Source organism: Perognathus longimembris, chromosome 28 (genome assembly GCF_023159225.1).
Source record: "Perognathus longimembris pacificus isolate PPM17 chromosome 28, ASM2315922v1, whole genome shotgun sequence".
NCBI lineage: Eukaryota > Metazoa > Chordata > Mammalia > Rodentia > Heteromyidae > Perognathus > Perognathus longimembris.
This window is the reverse complement of record NC_063188.1, coordinates 2,322,193-2,346,746: the sequence shown is the minus strand read 5'-3', so window position 1 is coordinate 2,346,746 and position 24,554 is coordinate 2,322,193. Positions and strand designations below refer to the sequence as shown.

The 24,554-nt window shown below is 38.1% G+C and overlaps 1 protein-coding gene across 1 annotated transcript in view; it reads right to left on the bottom strand.

Moving 5' to 3' along the window:
* Window positions 1-7,070: 7,070 nt before the first annotated feature.
* The window catches only part of Gabra3 (gamma-aminobutyric acid type A receptor subunit alpha3), a 91,389-nt gene continuing 73,905 nt past the window's right edge, over window positions 7,071-24,554 (bottom strand). The window contains exons 8-9 of the mRNA XM_048335984.1: window positions 18,487-18,698; window positions 7,071-7,683 (exon numbers count right to left, since the gene is read on the bottom strand). Of these exons, the coding sequence (XP_048191941.1) occupies window positions 7,348-7,683; window positions 18,487-18,698 (548 nt within the window). The 3' untranslated portion in view covers window positions 7,071-7,347. The remainder of the gene's footprint in view (window positions 7,684-18,486; window positions 18,699-24,554) is intronic.

The window sequence follows — 24,554 nt, the reverse complement described above, 5'->3', positions numbered from 1 at the left end:
TGGGTCTTTTTCATACTACATTCAATCTAATCATTTTCCTATTTGAAACAGATGAATTAGTGAGACATATTTGAAGGTAATATTGTTCTACCTACCACCAGAAGGATTCTAGGCCCCACACTGTGAACACGTTCCTGATTGACACCCATCCCCTGTCCCTGTGAGCATCCTTGTGCTCTACACCCCTCCTCTTTCATACTTTTGTGCCATTTCCTTTATCCCTTCCTCCATTCTCCTGTCTTTCCTTTTATCGCTCACCCCTTTGCTCTTTTCTCCTCCTTTTCTCTTAGTTTCTCCTACTCATCCTATTAAAGATATAAACTTCTGCCACATAAAAGAGACTAAAGTATTCTTTTTCAAAATCACATTGAGTTATACTTGTCGCTTTGCTACAACTATGTCTTTGTCCATTTCAGCAAGAAAACCTTTGAAGGTGTCTTTCACTTTACTATCTGTTACTTTAGTATCAGCTCATGGCATGTGGCCTCTTCTCTTGTAATTCCCAGAGAGTTTTCTTGAAAATTAACCAAAGATGTTTTTGTCCATAAATCTAAAGAAATTTTCAGTTCTTGAATTACCCAAAGTCAGCAGCAGCAGGTGGCAGCACTGAACATCCTTCCACATTTCAGAAATAATGTCTTCCATCTTTCACCCTCCACCCATAGCAGCATCTCCTTTTGACCTCCCTTGTACTTTTTCCCCCCCAATCCTGGGGTTTGAAGTCAGGGCCTGAGCACTGTCCCTGGCTTCCTTTTTTATTTTTGCTCAAGGCTAGCACTCTACCACTTGAGCCACAGCGCCACTTCTGGCTTTTTCTATATATGTGGTGCTGAGGAATCAAACCCAGGGCTTCATGTATATGAGGCAAGCACTCTACCACTAGGCCATATCCCCAACTCCTGCCTATACTCTTCTTGTACCATTCTCAGTCTCCCTTAACTTGTTGCAAAGACATGCCTCAATTGTTTCTGGGCCTGTTCCTTCCTCTTAAGTATCTGTCTGGGCCACATTTTCTTCTCTGTCTGAACTCATTTTCATGGCTGGACTTGTGAGATATATACAGAGAAATTTCAGGAAAACCTAACATTTTGGTTACAATGTTTTACAAACTGATGGACCTTGATCTTTGATTGTTGTGTTAAGCTCCATACCTAGATAACCAGTTGCCTCCTGTATACTTCCATCAATTATACCGCAAAGATATCTCCATCTTCACATGTCCAGTGATGAACTCATGATCTAACATGAAAACTTGTGGTTTTCCCTACAATCATCACTTCTACACTCTCCTGATAAACATTCCATAGTATCTCTTCTTTGCCTAGAGGATAAGGTATAAAAACCTTCCTCTGAAATTACAAAGATATTTATATGTGACCTGTGCATCCATCCACTCAAAGTATGAGTGTCATCTCATACTTTCTTCCTCTTTTAGTCTCCTCAGTGTTTTCAATTTTAATCCTTGGACATATTTTCCTTTGATCACTCCCACCTCTCCCTTCTCTCTCTTTTCCTCTTCTCCTCCCTCTCCTTCTCCTTCTGTCTTCCTTTCCCCTTTCCCTCTCTCTTCACTATGACTTCCTTCTTTATTATTTTTAATCCCATTTTTTACATAGTATGATGGTTATCTTCAAAGTCTGGAACTGATTCCCAGATGAGGCAACCACTGACTAGAATAGGGAGGAGGTAAGAAACAGTACAAGAAATGTACCCAAGGCCTAAGGTATGAAACTGTAACCTCTGTGTACATCACTTTGACACTAAATAAAAATAAATAAATAAATAAATAAAAAATTTAAAAGTGAAGCTAGACAATTAATGTGCTTGTATCTTGCTAAACGATTACTTGTCATATAGAGCAAAGAAGGATATCATTCACCCCCAGATGTTCTAGTTACAACCCTCTAGTTGCTTAAATCAATTCAACTTTATTGATGTATTGGCATGATTTAAAAAGGGTTGTGTTATGTTGGAGTGGTTTCATGAAAAAAGATATTGGAGTATGCATTAGCTAAAGTATTCGGGATTGATCTAGTCATTCAGGCAAAGTGTGGCAAAGGAAACAAGAACTGATTAAATATTGTCAGGAACCTCAGCCTTTAAGGAAAAGGAGTTGAGTATATAAAACAGTATAAACAGAAAGGTACTCGGGGCTATCAGGAGACTATGGTGTCATGGAAACCAAAGAGTAATTTTCAAGGACAAAGAAGTTGTCCACAGTGTCAAATGCTGCTGACAGGTTAAGTGACATAACTGAAAATACCTTTAGGTTTCAGTATCAGGGGCAGTGGTGACTCAGCAAGAGCAACTCCGCTGAAAACAAATAAGAAAATCAGAAGGTTTGGGAAGAGCAGAGCAGAGGTGAAGAAGAGAGGAGGGGCTGGACTTTAATAAACAGACCAGAGACTACCTTTGACCTATGACAGAAAAGATGGAAGAAGTGGCATACAGTTTCCAAGAGGTCTATTTTGTCATGATGTGGCTTAGGATTTCTGTTCTCTTCTGAGCTAAGATTTTGGAGGGGAAACAAAGGAAGAGGTGTATTTCATATCCATTCTTCATTGTCAAGTTATCTATGATCCCCTGCCTTGTATTAGCAGCACCCTTTTAACCTTCTAAATTTACCATCCACTGGTTTCCATGCTTGGGCTGGAGCTGGAACACGAATAGCCTCGCATCTCATCCCACATGAGACTTTTCTACCTAGACTTCAGGGCAAGGATACAATGGTGTGGTGTGAGGCGGAATTGGGAAGATCACTGTTCCATCTGTAAGATGCTTGTATCCAGAGGTTTAGATTCCAACTATTCTTAATTGTTGCTTAATCTACTCTAATTCTTGGTGATTAATCAAAGCTTTCACAACATCTTAATTGTGTCACTTAGAAGTCAAGAATAGAGTTTGTGGTCCTAAATTGAGCTGGTGTGAGGGTAGCCAAGAGAGCCAGGACAGGACTACTTTGAACTTGATGACACTTGGGAGCAGAGTGTGTAACCAAGTAAGCTGCTGGAAAGGACACCCTGTTCTGATTATAATCTTGGAAATGATGTATCAGCTCCATGGAGGGACTTGAACAACATCACACAGCAACTGTAACGGGATTGTTCTGGGGCATAAATCTCACTGCTCTTGCAACAACAAATTATTGGACTAAGGCAAAAGGAAGGCAGGACAGGTGTAGGTTAACCATTTGTGACAAGAAAGGTGGATCTAAAGGACATTATGTTAAGTGAAATAATCCAAAGAAGAACAAGTGCTCTATGATCTCATTAATATGTGAATTCTAAAACAACAGAACAAAACAAAGTCTAAATAACTCCCAACTTCATATACATAGACTTGTATGTTTAACAAAACAGCATATTGTATATTTTAAATGCATACATTGTTATTGCTTTTATTTTTTAAGGAAAGGCAGGAAGCCCAGAAGGCAGCTTTCCCATCAACAAGGGCAGCCAATAGTGTTCTTGTACTACAAGGAACCTGTATACTTAGAAGCTGTTGAAGTTGAAAAGGAGACATCCTGGTCTCTAGTTCTGGGATTGCTTTGATACAACCTCCTCCAATTGTTTCTGTCATATTATTTCCATGATGTACCAGACATATTCCAAAATTTCAGAGTTATGGGGTATCTCCCTTTTAAGCCCAACCTCTAAAGTTGAATTGTAACACAGATTAATCTTGGATTAGTCAGTTGGTATGTTTGAAGCTTTGCAAGGGGCCGGGCGCACATTTATGTCTTCATCTTCTTCCATCAGTATTCTGCCAAAGGGAACCCATGGATCATTAAACTCCCAGATTTAAAAGCTTAAAGGCGCAAACAATTACTTAATTAGGAAAAACTAAAGGGGCATAAAATCAAGCACATTTATCAGTATGGGCATACCATTGGAACTGCTTCAGAAGGCTGTACATTTTATTTACATGGTTCTACTAGTGTCTCTGATCATGGTTTCACTAGTTTTCTTGAGAACACTACCCTGAAGATATCCTAATGATCTACTGGGACTATGGTTCTCATTCTCTCTCTCTCTCTCTCCCTCTCCTTCTCTCTCTCTCTCTCTCTCTCTCTCTCTCTCTCTCTCTCTCTCCCCCCCACCTTTCTCTCTCTCTCTCTCTCTCTCTCTCTTTCCCCCGCTTCCTTTGTCTCTCACCCCTCTCTCTGCCCTCTCTATTTCTGCCCCTCCCTATGCCACAAAGTACTCAAGGATACTGGTACTATGCAGGGGCCAGGGCAGTGTTTTTTTTTTTATTATTATTATATGGGTACTAAGCAATAGAAATGATGACCAGAAAAAGTAGGGATGTTTCCCTAAAAGTAGAGGACCAGTTTTTCAGAAGCAAAGTGTATTGAAAAGATTCTTAAGGAGATAAACGCCTAAATATTGGTATCCGGACATTTTATTGAGGTGGTTGCCTCCTGTCTCTCGCATAGCTTTATTGGGTATGTGATTAAATGAGCCTCAAACTGTGGGATTGCTGCGTCAGTAGGCATCCCTCAGGTGGTCTCAAGGCTAGGACATACACCTAGGATCAGATTGTTCAAGTCCTTCCTTTTTATTTTGGACAAGAAAATACTTTTATGATATAAAATATTCTCCCAAGGAGATTTTCCCATCATTCAAGAGCCAGGTAATTTCTCAAGCATGTTTTGTGAGATTAGATTTCAGATTTGTTCTAAGTGCAAGATGGGTTATAGTCCATTTTCCAACTCATGGCTCAACTGACTTTATTCCGCTTGATAATTATTGCCCAAGGGAGCTATTGCCTAAGGGGAATAGTCATCAAAGGGAAAGGGAAAACATTTCTATAGAATTACAGTTAATCTATATTTCTGTTTCCTTATATTAAATGAATATAGCAGGGGACCCAGTGCAGCTGTTTCCTTCTGTTTTATATTTTATGATAAGACCCTTCAGTCAACCAAATCAGTTTTCATGTAGGTCCCATTTGGGAACATCGTATGAGATCTTGTGTGCTAGCGATCCTGTGTTTCATCCATGTTCATCAGAATATTCAATGTACACATGTGACCAAGGAAGTGGGAGACATAAAACCAGTCTGGGGGAAGAGGCCAGAGGGATGGGCGAGGATGATGGAAGGTGTAACTCCTAAGCAGTGGACATGTTCAATTGTAACCCTCTTATACAACAGTTGAAGTTTATAAAGAAGTACAAAGGGCTGACATCACTCAAACATAGTGCATCCATTACCTCATTTGTTGAATGGTAACTCCTTTGTACAACTAGTTAAAGATAATAAAATTTATAAGTTTTTCAACAAGAAAGTATAGGTGGCACTAGTCGGGGGGCAGTAAGGGCTGGGTCTGTGTTAGGCAAGGAGTAATCAATAAAAGTTTTCCAACCCAAATACAATTCAGAAAGGGTTTAATAAACAGCCGCTAAACATTGCACCAAAGCATTTAGAAACACAATTTCTACAGAGAGGCAAAGGTCAGGCTTCCATTCTAAATCTCTTAGGACAATCATGAACAGCCCCACCCATCCCACCCCCCATCCCCACATATCCACAAAAGTACACTCTTCTAGTCATAAATTTATCTACAGACACAGTCTTAGGAATAATGGGACTGGCATGCATTATCCCATCAATGGCAAGGAAGCAGGGCATAAGGGAAGGATGGATGGAAAGGCAATCAGCAGCTAATGATATACCCCGTAGGACAGGAGAGGAGATGTGTTTTGTTCCAAGGGTGGAAAGGGAGATTTGCTTGTGGTGCCATGTGTGCCTTTGCCTTGGACTTCTAGGATACTCTGAACTTCTACAAGTATTCACATCCAAAGTGGCTGGGGCTGCTGTCTTAACCTGTCTCATTCCCTCCAGTCAGGACTACTAGAAATGGTCTTCTTGGGTGACACAGTGTAACTTTCTAAAGACCTTTGTGGTGTCCAAACCTCGCTCATGACCTCAAGAAGGCCCCCTGACATTGTGCTGATTCTGAGGTCAAGGTAGACCTGGCTTCTCAGTCTTTCTTCATTTTGGCCTTTGGAAAGGGGTGTGTGATAGATCTTTATTGAAGACACTTGTAATGAGCCCAGATAAATTATTCAAATTTCTGGAACTCAGTTAATCTACCTTATAAAAATTTTGTGTTTATTCCTGTCCCTTTTACTCACACTGAGATCAAATGGCCTCTAAATAATATATTATAAAAGTGGTAATAAAGATAATGATTTAGTCAAGTCCAAAAATGACTAGAGATATTTATATGAATCTGCAATTCCCTCCTTGTAAGAATTGGCATCAGCAGAGGATCAGAGGTACTGGATATGGAGACAAGGTGCTTAGGTGTCAATGAGGGAGAGGGTGTAGTATGAAGGATATGGAAGGAGCAGTCTGACTTCCACCTCCCAGTGGCCCTTTCTTTAGACTCACATTTCAATCTTCATTTACTACTCCCTCTCTTTTCCAATCCACTATTTACCTACTTGTGTTGGTAGAGAGATGAAGCTATTTTCTCTCTCCCTCATCATTTAAGAATTCTTGTATTGACAGCCGACCAGGTCTTTTTGTACTTGTCTGTACATTTTTAGTTTAAGTATTTGGTTTTTTTCTTAAGAGTTTGTAGGCAGTGATGCACCCAAGCTATACAGTGTTCAAACTGGTTACAAAGGGGGTAAAAGGAATTTGGGGGAAAGGACTCTCTTGGAGAATAGATATATCAAGGAGGGTACTTCATTTCTGAGGGGCCGGGACTGTCAAAGCACCACCTATCTTGGTGCCAAGTTGGCCCAATTAGTTTTATTTGTTTGGGCTTCACATGGTTGATAATGGCAAACCTCATTTGTCACTAGTAACTTCCAAGCCAAGATGGGGACTGGGGCTATGTTCAGAGGTTGACACTGGCCTATTGTGCTATCTGTTTTTGTGTCTGGTAGGTAGTACTATTGATGGGCATAGAAGGCAGTGGACAGTACCATATGGGATAGCCCAGCCTGGCTCTATAGTGAGTTTAAATCACCTGATTGGTACAATCGAAACATCATCCTGGAGCTCTCAAACATCCAAGGCCTCCACTATAGGGAGTAGAGTCTTCCTGTTCTTTCTGCAGTTGATCAGAGTGCAATAAAATACATGCAGTACCCTCAGCTGGGGGAGACTGGCAGACTAAATGAGCAACTGGCAGTGTTTAACTTTGACAATATACTAAGCAATGTTCCAGGGACAAGGAATTTTTGTTGTTGTTTTTTTCATTGAGATTCATAAATATGAATTGAGTTTCACAGATTGGAAAAGGGTTAAAAAGAATCCTGAAACAGATGAAGAGGAGCTCTGGGTTTGGGGAGCCTGGATGCTTCATGGGGTATACAGCACTGCCATTACTACCTACTGCTTGCGGATCATGCCCTTGATAGCTGACTCCCGGTTTACATAGGTGGCCCAATAAACCAGATTGAATATGGCAAAGAGCACAGGGAAGATAATGCGGGAAATCTTGTCGACCTTGCTGACACTGTTGTAGGTCTTGGTCTCCGTTGGGCTGTCCTGCACATAGGTGGCCTTGGGTGAGGCAATGATGGTTGGCGTTGAGGAGGCACTGGGAGTGGCTCCCTTGGAGATGGTAGAGAACTCCGTGTCCTTGGCCAGGTTGATGGGATAGGTGGTCCCCACGATGTTGAAAGTAGTGCTAGTTTTCTTTGTCGGGGCTGTTGGTGTTTTCTTCTAGAGACCAGGGAAAAGAGGGAAGGGGGTAGAACAGAACAAAAGCTAGTTAATTCATTCCACAGTGCCTTCGGGACAAAGAGCCAAGAGGGAAGCTCAGAAGCAAGGCCTAGGAAGTCACTAAATAGCCAAGTTTGTGTCTAGTGATACTAATTTGAGATGGAAGATTTCTGTCCATCCTAGGTATCTAGTTAAGTGGCTTTGGTTAATCCTTTTTTTCTCCAGGAGCATCAGTTTGTTTAACTGTAAAATGAAGATCAAACTAATTGGCAGAGTGTTGTGAAGATTGGATGACAGATAGGAAGCCTTGGAGAACTGTGGGATATTCATAATATACATCACATGACTTCATCCTCACAGCAACTCTGTAAGGACAGTAGCTGAGATTATTCCCTTTTGACAGATGAGAAAACAGCCTCAGACTAAATGGCAGAGCCCACACTAGTAATCTGGGCTCTTGGCTTTCATCCAGGGCTGTATCCTGCTGCTTCCTAGAACCATGAGACATCTTTTGGTTACATAAGTAATAACTCCAAAATGCTGTAACCATCACCTCCTGTGAGGAAAAGAGCATGGTAAGTCTGAAGAACCATTTCGCGTTATACTCACAATCTTTACATGCATATTACAACAATCCATCCTTCATGCACTGTAATGTGTTTGGCAAGCTTAGCGACACACTAAAGTTTCTATTCTTGCAAGGCTATATGTAGGAGCCATTGGTTCCCCACAGAGCTATGCAAATGACCCTTTCAGACACAATCAAAAAGGCAAAGACAGCTGTGGGCTTGCTATGATGTAGCACTTATTTTGCAAAACACCACAGACACACAGTAGAAAGGCAGCACACACACGTGTCCATCTATATGTTCTCACATATATGTATTTATTGAACATATGGAGTATCACTGTGGCTCCCATTTTGCAGAATAGAGAAGAGGAGGGTAATTTTAGGTCTGCATTAGAAAAGAGAGGCTGAGCAGCGAGTGGATGGCCAGTAGCTCCTAGTCTATAGACTACTTGCTGTGTCACTCCTCATTTTTCCCTCTAGTCTTTGGTGGCTCTAAGAAGATATAGATGAATCTCATAAATGCCACCATTTCAGATTCTTCATATCCCCATTCTTTTCCCTCCCCTCACTTCTTTTCTGTCTTCCATTTACTGATGATGTTTTGCTTCCCAGCATCAGGGAAGTAAGTCCTAATGTTTTCTTTCCTAGGTTTATCAGTTCCTCTTCTTTATTGTCTGTCCTCCTGATGTCTTCCTATTTCTTTTTTTCTTTACTTTAGAGTTGGCATCCTTTTGCTCTTTCTCCTTTAGAAATCATTCCATTTTTATATTCCTGATCCTAATAATAATTTTGGCTCAATATTTTCTGACTCTCTACTGGGCCAAGAATTATTTAGAATTAAAACGCGGCAAGGGATGACACCGATCCCGAGGCCTTGTATTCACAAACTGACATGCAGAATTGAAACTCCTTTGTAAAACCACTTAAAATAATTTAAACAACAGAAAAGAAAGAAGAAATTATAAAAATAAAACAAATGAGATTTAAAATAAATAAAACATAAATAAATGATGTCAGCTTCAGTCTCTGTTTCCTAGGAGCTCCCAGACCATTGTGGGAGAGCAACTTGTGAACACATCTTGGACATATGATGTGTTTATAGAGATCTAACAGCTCTGAGAAAATATCTACAGCAAGTCAGTGGTGGAAGAGACAAGGTACCTACAAGTTTGGGGGGAAGTGGTTCAAAGAATGCAATCAGATATTTGGCTGAGGTCATGCTGATGATCAGCAAAGGCCACTCCATAGGCCCAAGGCACAGTTTGTCAAGAAGTTTGCTGTGGTGGGATGATAGAGTGCATAGGCAGAAGAAAGTTCTAGAAAGACACTGTATTACATGCTCCTGCTTTGCCTGCTACTGCAGATGTAGGTGTTAGTGTTTTCTGTGAGGCAGGGGAAGTGAGCAAGATGAGGGAGGGTTGGTTTAAGTAAATAAACAGTCTGACTAACAGGACATTGAAAAAACAATACTGTTCTTTGTCCTTGAGGATTGCAGTCACATTACTACAAGTAGGAGGATAGAATCTTAAAGGTTTCTAAGACTGTTGTAAATGCTTTAAATACTACATGAGACTCATTTATAATTACCAATGTCATTGTGTGAATAGAGCCCTGCTGTTAAATGTTCCCACTACTAAATAAAATAGTGCTTTACTTGTTTACCTACTTACTTATTAATTTGCTTAGTAATTTCTTTTTTCCCCATGGGTAAACAAAAAAAGAAACAAAAAAAGAGAACAAAAACAAAATACAAAGAAACAAAGAAAAGCACTACCCTGAATTTACTACATTTCATGTTATTTCATTTAGTCATCTCATAACCCTTTCATGACCAGGTCTCCAAAACAATCATTTGAAACAATAAATACTTTCTTTAGCTCTGCAGATATTTTGTGTTCTACAGATGAGAAGAAATAGCAATTGATTTCATCACAGGTAGTTTTATTAAACAAAGGAAAATTATTTTTAATTGCTCTCACTATTTCCAACAAAACCCATTTTAGTCAGCTGCTATAATTTTTACCTGCATTGTCAAAGAAGGAAATCAGATCAACAGTTGTGATAATGACAAGAGAGAAACATGCGATAGAGACTAATGATGAATAGCTTCCTATTTCTGCACCTAATATATTAACTTCTACTTGCTCAGAAACTTAGTAGCTACACATTGACTTTGACCAAGTTGGCATTTTATTATTACATCCCTTGTCAGATACCTGGCTCAAACCTGCAATGGATGTTTAGTAAATAAAAACTAACCCTCTCTGGAGATTCTCAAGGTGATTGAGTGTAAACCTGTGCTACACACGAAACATATATCTATGTTCATCTTGAGGTAATTTCTATGCTAAAAGGCCAAAATATACTCTTGCAAATTTTTCAAGCAGAGTGATTTCAGAACCAGAATACCTACCTCTTCTAAAACCTATTTTAAGCTCAGGTGATAATTTTTACAGCAAAATATGTATGCAACTCAAGAATCTTCTTCAGATGCACATCTGTCATTTTCTTTTCCAAAAGTGCTAATTACACAGTTATTTTAGACCATAAATATCTTTTAAATCCAGTAAAGACTTACACTGGGCATAAACTTACATCATTTGGTGCCTCTTCTATCAACCCCCTTTATGGGCACTCACATGTATTAAACCTCAATTTCAGAAATTTGTAAAAAATGAAGTATCTATGATATGTGAGACTCAAAGATGAACTAAATCAACAGCAACAAAAGCAACCCAATTTTAAAAATGAACAAAACACTTGAACAGAAATCTTAACACAAATGACTAACAGGCACAGAAAAACATGCTCAACACTAGTAGCCATTGGGAAAATGCAAATCAAAATCAGAATGGCATACAACTTCAAACCTATCAAGATACCTACTATTAAAAAACATTAACGTGGAGTGTTATGGTACAAAGATGTAATTCTAACTACTAAAGAGGTAGAGGTAAGAGGATAGTGAGTGTGAGAGCAGCCCAGGCAAAATCAGTGGTGAGACCCTTTCTCAAAAGCAACATGCAATCAAAAGGACTGGGTAGATGGCTCACATTGTAGACTCCTTGCCAAGCATGTGTGAGGCCTTTGGTTCAACTCCAATTACTACACAAAATACATGAATAAAAAGACTTGGCAAGGATATGGAGAAATTGGAACATTTGTTCACAGTTAGACATACATACTAGCAAAAGTAAGGAAAATGATATAGTGCATTCCCAAGAGATTACAAATAGGACTCGAGTGCTGGTAGTTCATACACGTAATCTTAGCTAAGATCTGAATAATCACAATTTGATGCCAACCTGAGGAAAAATGTAAGAGACTCCTCTCCAAAATAACTAACAAATTAAGGCAGGCTGGAGGCATGGTTCAACTTGTATAATGCTAGCTCATAAGCAAGAAAACTAAGCAAGCAACCAGCCCTGATTTCAAAGCGCAGTAGTGGCCAAAAACAAAACACCAAAAACAGGAAAGAAGGAAAGAAAGAGGGAAGGAATGAGGGAGGGAGGAAAAGAGGGGAGGGAGGGGAACTCTTATGCTTTTACACCTTAGAACTTACTTTTATAACTATATGTAATAATTTATATTTGAACTTACTTTTATAACTATATGAAATAATTTATATTTGACCTACAGAGTGATAATCTTTCAATTTCTGCCTGCCTTTTCAAACTTCAAAAATCTTTTTGATTCCTAATTCTAAAAATACTATTCTCTTGGGCTGGGGATATGGCCTAGTGGCAAGAGAGCTTGCCTCCTATACATGAGGCCCTGGGTTCGATTCCCCAGCACCACATATACAGAAAACGGCCAGAAGCGGCGCTGTGGCTCAAGTGGCAGAGTGCTAGCCTTGAGCAAAAAGAAGCCAGGGACAGTGCTCAGGCCCTGAGTCCAAGGCCCAGGACCGGCCAAAAAAAAAAAAAAATACTATTCTCTTAACTAACATTAATTTGTACTAGGTCACACATTTGAATCTTTCTCACATGGCTTCAACTGAGTCATTGATGACATTTTCAGGCATTAGGGTCAAAGAACAAGCTCCATGTATTATTTCCAGACAACTCCACTCAGGTTGATGTCAATTCATCAGCGAATTCTATATGTTTTCAATTGGGAAACCAAGCACATTATCTTCAACACATTATTTCATCTGCTGGGGGGAATGATAAAAAGTACATCAAAATGTTTTGTAAAGCTAAGACAATACTTGGGATACTAGTTCATTAAACTTTTACAAAAAGTTTGTAAGGCCGGTTTGCCATGTTTTTTTCTTAGCAAACTCAGGCTGTTGTTGCTAATTGCTTTGAAAAATCTCTGTTTAAGTCGGTTGCCACTGGCTCATGCCTATAATCCTAGCTACTCAGGAGGCTGAGATCTGAGGATCATGGTTCAAAGCCAGCCCGGGCAGGAAAGTCCATGACACTCTTAATTGAATTAACCACCAGAAAACCAGAAGTAGTGTTGTGGCTCAAGTGGTAGAGCGGTAGCCTTGAGCTGAAGAGCTCAGGAACAGTGCCCAGACCCAGAGTTCAAGCCCCACGACCGACCAAAAGAAATCTCTGTCTAAATAATATATTCTAGAAACTGTTCAGTTTACTATTGCAGACTAAGGACATTTTTGCTTCCTTCTCTTTGGAACAACTCAAAAACAATAAACAAGATGAACTTTGTGTTTTGTTTTGGCATCATGTTGCTAGGCTTAAAAGCCAGGACTCTGAACATGCTTGGCAAGCATACTATCACTGAAGTACATCCCCAAACCCAAAACCTTATTTTTGCTGGAACCAGAATTCTCCTATAATCTTTTATAATGCCCCAGAGTAAGGCCTTCTGAATAATTGACAATAAGGTCAAGGTCAAGGAGGCACTGAGAATATTGCTTTTCTGCTTTTCATACCAAGAACAAAATTTCAATAAATAGATAAACTAGACTTAAAGAAGCAACAAATGATCCTTGTTTCATTCTGGCAGTGAGAGCATCTTCGAATGTGACCACAATGTAATGGCAAAGGAAGCAGAACTGAAAAATTAAGGGATGTAACAGCAAACATGCAGCAAAGACACATGCACGTACGCCTCTCTTATACACAGAGCACTTTCCTATGAACAAGGAAAACTTCTTACTACTTAGAAGCAGAATACGTACAGGGAGTTTCAGTAAGAGTTGGCAGAGATAACACGTAATGTTCAAATTGTGAACTGTGTACTATTCACTTTCAAGTACTCACCACTGTCCTGCTCACTCTCTAAATTGATGCTTCTGAGTAAATGCACGCCATAGGGCTATTTAAAAATCTTCAGTGCAGCTTCAAGTAATAACCAAAGAAAACTGATCATGGAAGGGATGCAAAAGATGTGGTACACAGGAGGAAAATTTTCACCAGAAGATTATTGTGTAACTCATAAAAGAACATGGAACAGATAAAATACAGTCTGCGATAATAAAAACATAAGACATGATAATCATACTATAGACATCACTGAACATGATCAGGAAACAAGAGACAAGCTTGAGAAAATTGAATGAAACTAAAATGGAAAATTAGGAGTTAAAAATTGTTAGAGGAGGTATAAGTTTGATAAGAAACGTACGCACTGCCTTACGTATGAAATGGTAACCCATGTGTACATCACTGTGACAATAAAGAAATGAAAAAAAATGTTACAGAAGAAATGGTACATATGGAAGACCAAAAATTTTAAAAAAACAAAAAAAGAATACACATGGTCTGTGCTTCTAGGAAGAGGAAAGACCAAATACATATTTTCCTTTTGTTTGTTTGTTTCTTGCTTTTGTTTTTTATTTATTTTTATATTTTATTTTGTTTCAGAATCCTCATATTCTTAATCATTTGTAAATTCTTCAAACTCTATTTCACCAAAATTAAGTTTTCTTTCTTATTATCGTCATCAAATTATTTCACGTTTTTTCCTGAATAGTTATTTATTGTCAAAGTGATGTACAGAGGGGTTACAGTTTCATACATAAGGCAATGGTACATTCCTTATACTATTTGTTACCTCCTCCCTCTTTTCCCCCTCCCCGCCCTCTTTTTCCCTCTCCCCCCATGAGTTGTTCAGTTGGTTTACACCAAATGGTTTTGTAAGTATTGCTTTTGGAGTCGCTTGTCTTTTTATCCTTTGTCTCTCGATTTTGATATTCCCTTTCACTTCCCTAGTTCTAATATCAGTAAATACAATATCTAGGGTACTCAGATGAGATACAGTGATAGTGCGGGGACAACCACAGGAAGGGAATACAAGAGGAACAACAACAGAAAAGCTGTGGTTTCACATGGCATGTTGAAAATAATTACAACAGTGATATAACACTCATTTCCATAACATGGAGTTCATTTCACTTAGCATCATCTTATGTGTTCATAAGGGCATAGCTATTGGGCTCTTATGATCTTCTGCTATGACTAACCTAAACCTGTAATAATTATTCCCACAAAGCTAAAGTAATAAAAACAGCTTGGTATTGGCACAAGAATAAGCCAGAGGACCAATGGAACAGAACTGAAGACCCAAAAATGAACCCGCAGAATTATGCCTACTTAATCTTTCATAAAGGAGCTAAAAAAAATAGGATAAAGGTAAGATAGCCTCTTTAACAAATGGTGCTGGCAAAACTGGCTCAACACCTGCAACAAATTAAAACTAGATCCTTATATATCACCCTGCACCAAAACCAATTCCAAATGGATCAAAGACCTCAAAGTAAAATCAGATACCCTGATAACACTACAAGAAGGAATTGGAGAAACACTTGGGCTCCTTGGCTCAGGATGAAATTTCCTTAATAAAGGTCTAGAAATGCAACAAATCAAAGAAAGGTTGGACAAATGGGACTGCATCAAACTGCAGAGCTTCTGCAGGACAAAGGACATAGCTTGCAAGATAAACAGAAAGCCCACAGATTGGGAGAAGATCTTTACCAGCCATACAACAGACAAAGGCCTCATATCTAAAATATATGCCGAACTATAAAAATTAAATTCCTCCAAAACAAATCCTCAAAGAACCCACAGCCCTCTCAACAGGTCTATTAAAGACCTAAAAAGGGACTTCTCTGAAGAGGAAATGAGAATGGCCAAGAGACACATGAAGAAGTGCTCTACATCACTGGCCATAAAAGAAATGCAAATCAAAACAACATTGAGATTCTTCCTCACCCCAGTAAGAATGTCCATTATCAGGAAAACTAACAATAACAAATGGCGGAGGGGATGTGGCCAAAAGGGTACCCTACTACACTGTTGGTTGGAGTGAAAACTTGTTCAACCTCTCTGGAAAGCAGTATGGAGGTTCCTCAAAAGGCTAAACATAATTCCCCTATGACCCAGCAGTCCCACTCTTGGGCATCTACCCAAAAGACCACAAACAAGAACACACTAAAGCCATCAGCACAACAATGTTCATCACAGCAGAATTTGTCATAGCTAAAATATGGAACCAACCCAGATGCCCCTCAGTAGACAAGTGGATCAGGAAAATGTGGTACATATACACAATGGAATTTTATGCCTCTATCAGAAAGAATGACATTGCCCCATTCATAAGGAAATGGAAGAAGTTGGAAAAAGTCATACTAAGTGAAGTGAGCCAGACCCAAAGAAATTATTTCGCATTTTGAAACTTGTCCTATTATTCTAAGATTATGTCAATACGTTAACTTATTTTTATTTTAAAATATTTTAACACTCAGCTGTCACTTTTCAAAATTTCTCACCACTTCCCTGAAGCATCTGCATGTATTTTGTGTAATGTGAATTAGTGCATTAACCCCTCATTGAGGCCAAAGTGTATACTGTCTTTTCTGTTTCCTGTTTCTTACCAATGTCTATTTAAAAGAAAAATTACTCCTCAAGGTAGTTAACTGTTAAAATGTTTGAAAGTACTTGATTAATACTGAAGGCAGTTCTTCAGATGGAATTTTAGCATTTTTTCTTTGTTTTTGCAAGAAAAAATGCTAAAATTGTACTGGGGAGAAAACTCAATGTCCTATGTTAGCTAAGTAAGGGCTCTACCACATGAGGTATATCCCAGATAAATTTGCCTTAAGTTTGTTATTCAATGAAGATCAAATGCTACTTTGCATAGCTTGGCCTGGAACTCGGATGCTCATACCCCTGCCTTCTAAGTAGCTAGGACCACAAACTTGTAGAAAATCTTCCTCTTGAAATTGTATCTGGTGTACTTTATTTTTACACAAGCTGCCCTGTACCAGAATTCCTCCTAATTTCACACTCCAGAGTAGGTAAAATTACAGGTCAGATGGGCACCAGTGACTCATACCTATAATCCTAGCTACTCAGCAGCCTGAGATCTGAGGATCATGGTTCAAAGCCAGCTGGGGCAGGAAAGTTCAGGAGATCCTTATCTCCAATTAACTACTAGAAAACCAAGTGGTGCTGTGGCTCAAATGGTAGAGTGCTAGTCTTGACCTGAAGAGCTCAGGGACAGCATCCAGGCCCAGACTTCCCAAATGCATATATTCAAGAAACCTTTCTTCAAGTATACAAGGCCATGAATACATATGTCCTAGGAAAACATCCATGTAGACTGATCAGGAAACATCCATGTAAAAATAACTGGCATTTAAAAATGAAATATATATGATGTAGATTTTCACATCATCAAACAGAATTTCTGGTAATGTCCAAAGTTCCCAAGCTAGCGTTATATTTCTTGATGACAACATTCAGTGCCAGAACTGAGTATGCAAATCAGTGTTTACAGAGTCATCAGAAAGGGAATTTGACCCATACATGATACAATCGGTCAACTGTACTTCACATATCACCACAAGGACCAGATATTTTATGTGTGCAGAAAAATAACAAATATGAGATTCCCATGAGAGTTTCTTAAAGAAACTTTTAGAAGATAGCCTTGAGGTAGCTAAGTAATGAATGGAAAATTGTATAAAAGGACTATTTTGAGAAAAGAACCCATTTAAATTTAAAAGTATAAAAACAGCTATAGGCATTGTGGTGGCAGAATGAGAACAGAGAACATAAATGTTACCCAACTTGGCAAGACAAATACTAACATAACAAAATTGGGCTGGAACAAAAAGAGGGTAGAATGTAGGATAAATATACCAATTTCCCTATATCATTTAGTACATGTGTGGAGGCATCAACAGATTCTGATCACAGTTGATAAGTCAAAATATAGAACACTAAAATATTTGAAGTCCAAAAAGTAACAACTAGACTAAGTATCATAAAACACTTTTTCTTAATAATTTATAGCAAAGTTCAGCTCCAATAAGTAGTCACCATATATTTCCAATCTTCCTAATTCACCATTCTGTATCTATGGAATACATCTTTCACCATGTGAAAACCATGTTTGTGAAATCTTTATTACCATTTCTCTTCCCTGTGGTCCTTTGAAGGGTCCTAGAATTATTCTGGAATTATGGCTATCATTTCTTTCCCCTTTAAACAATTAGGATAATGCTCATCTAGATACATATACCTAGACTAATTTTAAGCACCCAGGGAGACATCATATGTTTAATTTTTTGTCTCTTCTTCCTCATTGATCCATCAATTTAATCAACAAAATCCTGTGCAGGAACACAGATAAACACTTGCCCTCAAAATGCTCAGTCTAGTAAGGAGGGAAGAAAGTAACTTTAGTACAAATAAGTCCTACTATTAGGAATGGCAGCCCATAGAAAGCTAAATCTGCCTAGATGATTCTAAGAAAGTTTCTATGGAGAAAATAGCATTCCACTTGGGTCTTGAATAATGAAACCTTCAATAGGCAGGGGGAAAACAAAATAGCATTTCTGGTAGTATACAAAGTATGCAAAGCAGAGAAGGAATGATAGTCATCTGGGCTTGATTGTGAGGTGAATATAAAGCAAAGTGAGGGCAGAGATAGCCCTAGAAGTTAGTGTTCTCTCAGTTTACCAGCATCTAGGCTTCTGTGCAACTTTGTATCAATGGGTTTCCCTTGAGTCTAGAAACATCACACATAATTGATTTCATACTATATGGCATAGACTCTCCATAATGGGTGCCCTCTTTCCTTTGTTCCCAGTGAAAATTCTAGACTGCCAAGAAGCACTCCAGTCAGGAGCTGGATTGATGACTCAGTGACTAGCACACAGCCCTGCTGATTTGCTGCAGGCTGTAGACTGTTCACTCCTGGTCCCAATACAGTTCTCTGAAAAAGTGCTTCTCAGTCCCTCCTTTGCGGGGTCTCACCTTCAGCTCCAGAGCTTCTGGCGCCTTCTTGCCTTCCCAAGCCCAGCTCCTCTTGGTGAAGTAGTTGACAGTGGCAAATTCAATCAGCGCAGAAAATACAAAGGCATAACAGACGGCTATGAACCAGTCCATGGCCGTCGCGTATGCCACTTTAGGTAAGGAGTTTCTGGCACTGATACTCAAGGTGGTCATGGTGAGAACAGTAGTGACACCTGAGAGAGGAAAGATGACAGCCAAATGTGACAAAAAGACATTCAGTATGTACTTAATGAGGTCACCAACTTGCTCCTCAAAAGGAAGAGCTTTATGTTACCCCACTCAGGATGTGTGCTTTATTTATTTATTTTTATTATTTATTGCAAAGGTAATGACCTAGTAATTACCATAGCCCTGTTGGCACAGTGATAGCAATCTGCAGTGTAACACTTGTCATAGTTATCCTCTGGCCTCTGCTGAAAACTTCTGCTGAAGAATAAGTAGCTTATTTCATCCTATGAGAGCTTTTAGGTCAGGAAAGGTCACCTCCCAGCAAATCTGCATTTTCTAACCATCAGCCCACTGATAGCAATGTGGCTTCCGTGACAGCACAGGAAAGAAATATCTGATTCCTGATCTTTGTTACAGGCTTTTGGACACCTGAAAGTTTGGCCGCAAAATTCTGGGAATACTCATTTCTGGTATGAACACGGGAATCTTTGCATCCTCTTGTTCAACCTTTCCCCCATCCTGGTACCTTTCATTCAATATACCAAAACAAAACCTCAAATTCAGGAAGTAATCTAAGCTCAGTAGATTGTTCAGATTTTTAATTGTGGGCTTACTTCTCATAATGCAACAAATTATTATGGAAAATGTTTTGTAGTGACATTACACTCTTGGTTCCTGTTCCAATACATGTAGGTTTTAGAGAATAAGGGACTGATTTTAACTCAATTGATTCTTTTTTTCTTCCTTTAAATTTTACTTCTAACTTGTAGTTAAATTTTAAAACTCTTTTCAAAATTTAAATATGCATATCAGTGATATAAGCTCAATAGAATTCTGGACAATCCCCTTGCTAATAGTATGAGCTTGAGTAAGATGTTTTACTCCATCAGTTCTCACTTTTATCATGTGGAAAGAGAACATAGTAGTACAAGATGATACAAATTTTTGCAGAATTGAATGAGGTATTTATTTATAAAATCTATATCATAATACACAACATGAGTAATTACTCCACATGTATTATCCTCTATAACTAACATTACTGTTACTTTCTGCTTACGATAATTTTATAATTATAGTAGAATGATTGTAACATTGTTAACAATACCATAACAATGATTTTATAGTTGTTTGCAATAATTATATAGTCTTCATGAGCACTACAGTAGAATTTATAAGTTCTAGGTTCTTACTTGTTTTTTATCTTGGCAGTTCTTTTAACATTTCTATGCCTTTGCGCTCTCCATATATGATATCACCTACTATTTCTATATACCAGCATTTTGATAGGGCAGTTGCTGTTTCCAAAGTCATTAGGGTTGAAGGAGGAATGATAAGAATGTCATGCTCAGTGTTAGCAGGCTGAAAAGGATGACAATGTGCGCTTCATGAACTCTGGTCAAGTAGAACAGAGAATGAAATACTAATGGGATGAGAGTTGCTATGTGGCAAAGCAAGCAGAGAAAGCACTGATGCTAATAACTCTACTCCAAGTTAGGCATGTGTGTGGTAGCCTCAGGGGCTTCCTTTCCTGTCTTGCTCTAGAGTTCATTACTTGTGTATTTGTTGTGGATGTAAAAATCTAGACTCGACAAGGGTCAATGTTATTTAAGTAAACCCTAAAGGAGCACCTTTGCACCAACTAGGCAGAGAATAATCAAACATGAATAACAGAAACACACTTTAAACCATATCAAGAATGAGCCAAAAATGTAATCATTGTAAGGGAATGGTCTGAATTTGTAATCTCATAAATTCTGAGAACAGACCCAAGGCTTAGTAATCCTCAGATCATTCCAAGGAAAGACTGATTTATGAGAGAAACAAGTTATCTCACTTGTGGTTATCATCAAATGCAGTTCTGCACCCTGGCACATCCTTATCAGTGTGCTAGTGTTTGGCTGAAGAAAACTACTATGACATAAGTGTTCCTGTGCTTTATTTCAGCAGAGATTTTTACAGCTCTAGCCTCTTGGGCTTAATTAGAGCTGTCATCTTATGGAAAGCTCTTAGCTCCTCAGAGCTAGTAGGACACTCAATCAAGCATTTGGTATACCTCATGGATAGACAAAGAGAATCTCAGCACTTCAAAAGATTTGGCCTGTCTTCCAGTGCTGCTTCTTCAAGATTCTTCTAGAAAGCCTTTCTTAGAACACTTCTAGTGTTATATCCCTAACTGCCCAAAGAAATGTAACAGATAAGATGTATTTGTTTAACCAAACTACGTATCCGTTGAATGTAATCGATTTTAATCTGCAGGCCTCACTGGGTAGAAATCATGGTGTATTTTTTTTCTACTATTGTTAGTTTTGTCAAATATGGAGACTTATTCTAGCCTTTTATTTTGAAATGTTACCAATTGCCTAGTCTGTGCCTTATGGAGGTAAGAACTTGGGATACAAAATTTAAAACATTTCAGAGCACAGTATACAAAATGAGCCCTGTTGATCAGTATTAATCATGTTTCATGTACCAATTCATTTGAGACACTTTTTTTTGGGGGGGGAGGAAGATGCTTGTTAATATATTATTAGTTTTGTTTAGCAAAGTACCTTGCTGAATCTGATCCTATAGCCCATCATTCTTTACAAACTCTTTCTGTCCAATTCTGCTCCTCTGTATTTTTTTTTGTCCGCCATGAGGCTTGAACTTAGGTGCCTGAGTGTTTTCCCTGAGTTTCATTGTGCTCAAGGCTAACACTTGAGTCACAGTCGTCATTTCCTCTGCTGCTCTATGACTGGTTAATCCACTTGGGCACTGTCTCTGAGCTTTTCTGCTCAAGGCTAGCATTCTATCACTTTCAGCCACAGCACCACTTCTGGTTTTCTGGTGTTTAATTGGAGATAAGAGTCTCACAGGGACTTTCCTGCCTGGTCTGACTTTTAACCAGGATCCTCAGATCTCAGCCTCCTGAGTAACTAGGATTTCAGGCATGAGCCACCAGCACCCAGTTTCCAATGATATTTTTATTACTATTTTCAGTAAGTCATATGGTGTTTCATGCATTTTTTGTTTACATTTTTTCTTCCTTTTTAGGTAATCTGACTTATCATCTAGTTCATAGATTTTCCTTTATTAATGTAGAAATATCTGTACTTTCCAGTTCTACAATTTCCAACATCTTTTCTCCTCTCTTTCTTTCTCTCCCTCTCACTTCTTCATTAAATTTCACTTCTATTTGTCACCTTAATTTGCATACTTAAATATATTCACTATAGCTGTTTGAAAGTCTATCCAATAAATCAAATATCTGGAGTTTCAGTAGATTTGTATTTTAAATTGCAGTATAATTTACATACACTAGAAAAAGTTTGTACATTTTGAAGTCCTTGAACAAATGTATACATTTGTACAACTACTACCCAAATCAGGCTATCAAACATGGAGGGCTAAGTTATGATGTTGTAGAGAAAGCTGTGGCTTCCTCCAGGGTGATGGATTGACTGAAAGTGGGCAGAAGGGAACTTGCTGATATACTGAAATTGTTTTACATAAATAATTTTATATAGTGTATAGTATTTTGTGCCTGAATTCTTCAGGTTAAAATATGTCTTTAAATTTTAAATAGAATCATACTCATAGATATTTAAGTGCATATGTACCACATTTTCTTGATCTGTCATCCACTGAGAGCTATCAGGGTTGATTCCATATCTTAGCTTTGGTAAACAATGCTGCCATAAACATGGTTGTTCTGGTGGCTTTAGTTTGGCCTGGTGTGCGGTTGATTGGATAAATGCCTAGAAGTGAGATTGTTGGGTCATAGGGAAGATCTATGTTTAGTCTTTTGAGAAAACCCCATACTGCTTTTCAGAGTGGTTGAAGTTTACATTACTACCAAGTGTGTAGTAGTGTTCCCTTTCAGCCACATCCCTGCCAGCATCTGTTATTATTAGTTTTCTTGATTGTGGCCATTCTAACTGGGGTGAGATGGAATCTGAATTTTGCTTTGATTTACATTTCTTTTTTTAATCAATTACCTTTTTTATTATAGGTCTATTCAGTTTTTTTTTAATAATTACTTATTTATTGTCAAAGTGATGTACTGAAGGGTTACAGTTTCATATGTAAGTCAATGGGTACATTTCTTGTACAATTTGTTACCTCCTCCCTCATTTCCCACCCCTTCTCCCTTTCCCTCTCCCTCCATGAGTTGTTCAGTTGGTTTACAGCAAATGGTTTTGTAAGTAAAAAAAAAAAAAAAAAAATATGTCTTTAAGACTCATCCAAAACATTGTATGAATTAATAATCAATATGTGACACACACATATATATATATATATATACCACACACATTCATTTATGTATGCATTCATTTGTCTATGCATTTAGATGTTTTCTAGTTTGAGGCTGTTATGAGTAAAATTCTTTTCAGAATTCTTTTATAAATCTTTTTTGGAGATTTTTATTTTACACACGCACACACATATCTAGGAAAGGAATATCTAGATTAGAGGGAGCCTATTTTTAACTTTATACAAATCAGTTAAATTGATTTCCAAAGTGGTGGTGTCATTTTAAATCCCTACCAGCAGTCTATGAAATCTCTAATTATTCCGCAAAGTATTCAGTATCTGATAATGTCACTATTAATGATTATTCCAGAGTTAAAAACACGTCTTCATGTTATTTTAGTTTGCATTTCTTTCATAAACATGCTGCTTAGGATATTTTTGTATACTTAGGGGCATTTTTATATTTTCTGGTGAAGTATTTGTGTCTTTTGCTTAATTTAAAATTGGATTCTTTGCATTTTTTACTCAATTGTAACAGCTCTTTTCAATTAAAATGTTACTGTAAAGGTGACATATACAGGGCTTACATTTACTTTAAGTAAGGTAATGATAGCATTTCTTTTTGAACACTGTCACCTCCTCCCTCATTTTCTTCCACTTCCCCACACCGCGAATCCCCTCCCCATTCATTTCAAGCAGCATCTAGTGAGTATCTCTGTTGAACTGGTTCACGCTTCCCCCCCACCATTTCTGTGATTCCTGTTCCCTTTTCAGAATCAGATAAACTTACATACATCATGAATGGGACAGAAATCAACAACACTGACAAAAGGGAATAAACCAAAGGAAAGAAAAAAGAAATAACTGCCAACAGTACAGTAAAAATCTGTGAAGTAAGCTGGGCCCAAAGAAACATAAGCTGCATTTGTAATAACTAGAGTATGTCTATTAAATCTACAAGTTAATCCAATGGAGAGTAAAAGACAATTACATTTGGACATGATTAATTAAACAGCACTATAAGCATTGCATAGTGAGAACATAGGATATTCTTAGGAGATGGTCAGCATGGCTCAATAGCTATGCACATAAAATCATAGAAAATGATGTTTATTAAAATGTAAGAGCTCTTGATATCTGTGAAATGTAGGTCCTTTGTGATGTTTACACATGTGTGCAATATTGTATCCCAGTCCGTGGCTTAGAATTTCATTTTCTTTTTGCCTTAATATTGATTTCTATTTTATTTTTTAGTTTGATTTTATTGTAAAGGCGTTGTACAGAGGGGTTACAGTTACATAAGTAAGACAATGAGTATATTTCTTGTGGAATAATTTTATCCCCTCTCATTTTTCTGCAACTTTCCCTCCCCAGCCCTGGGTTCTTCCCCCAAGATGTAAAATTGTAAAGTTTACTTCGAACATAGTGTCTTGTGAGTATCGCTGTTGCATTGGTTCACCCTTTGTTCTTTGTCTAATTAGCAGACATTAATAATACAAGGCAAATTCTTTGTGATAATTCCATAGATATATATGGTTTACAAAAATGTACCCCTCAACTATACACCAGTACCCATCGCTAATTTTCAATGTGTTTAGTGTATTCTCCTGTCATTAAATATACAT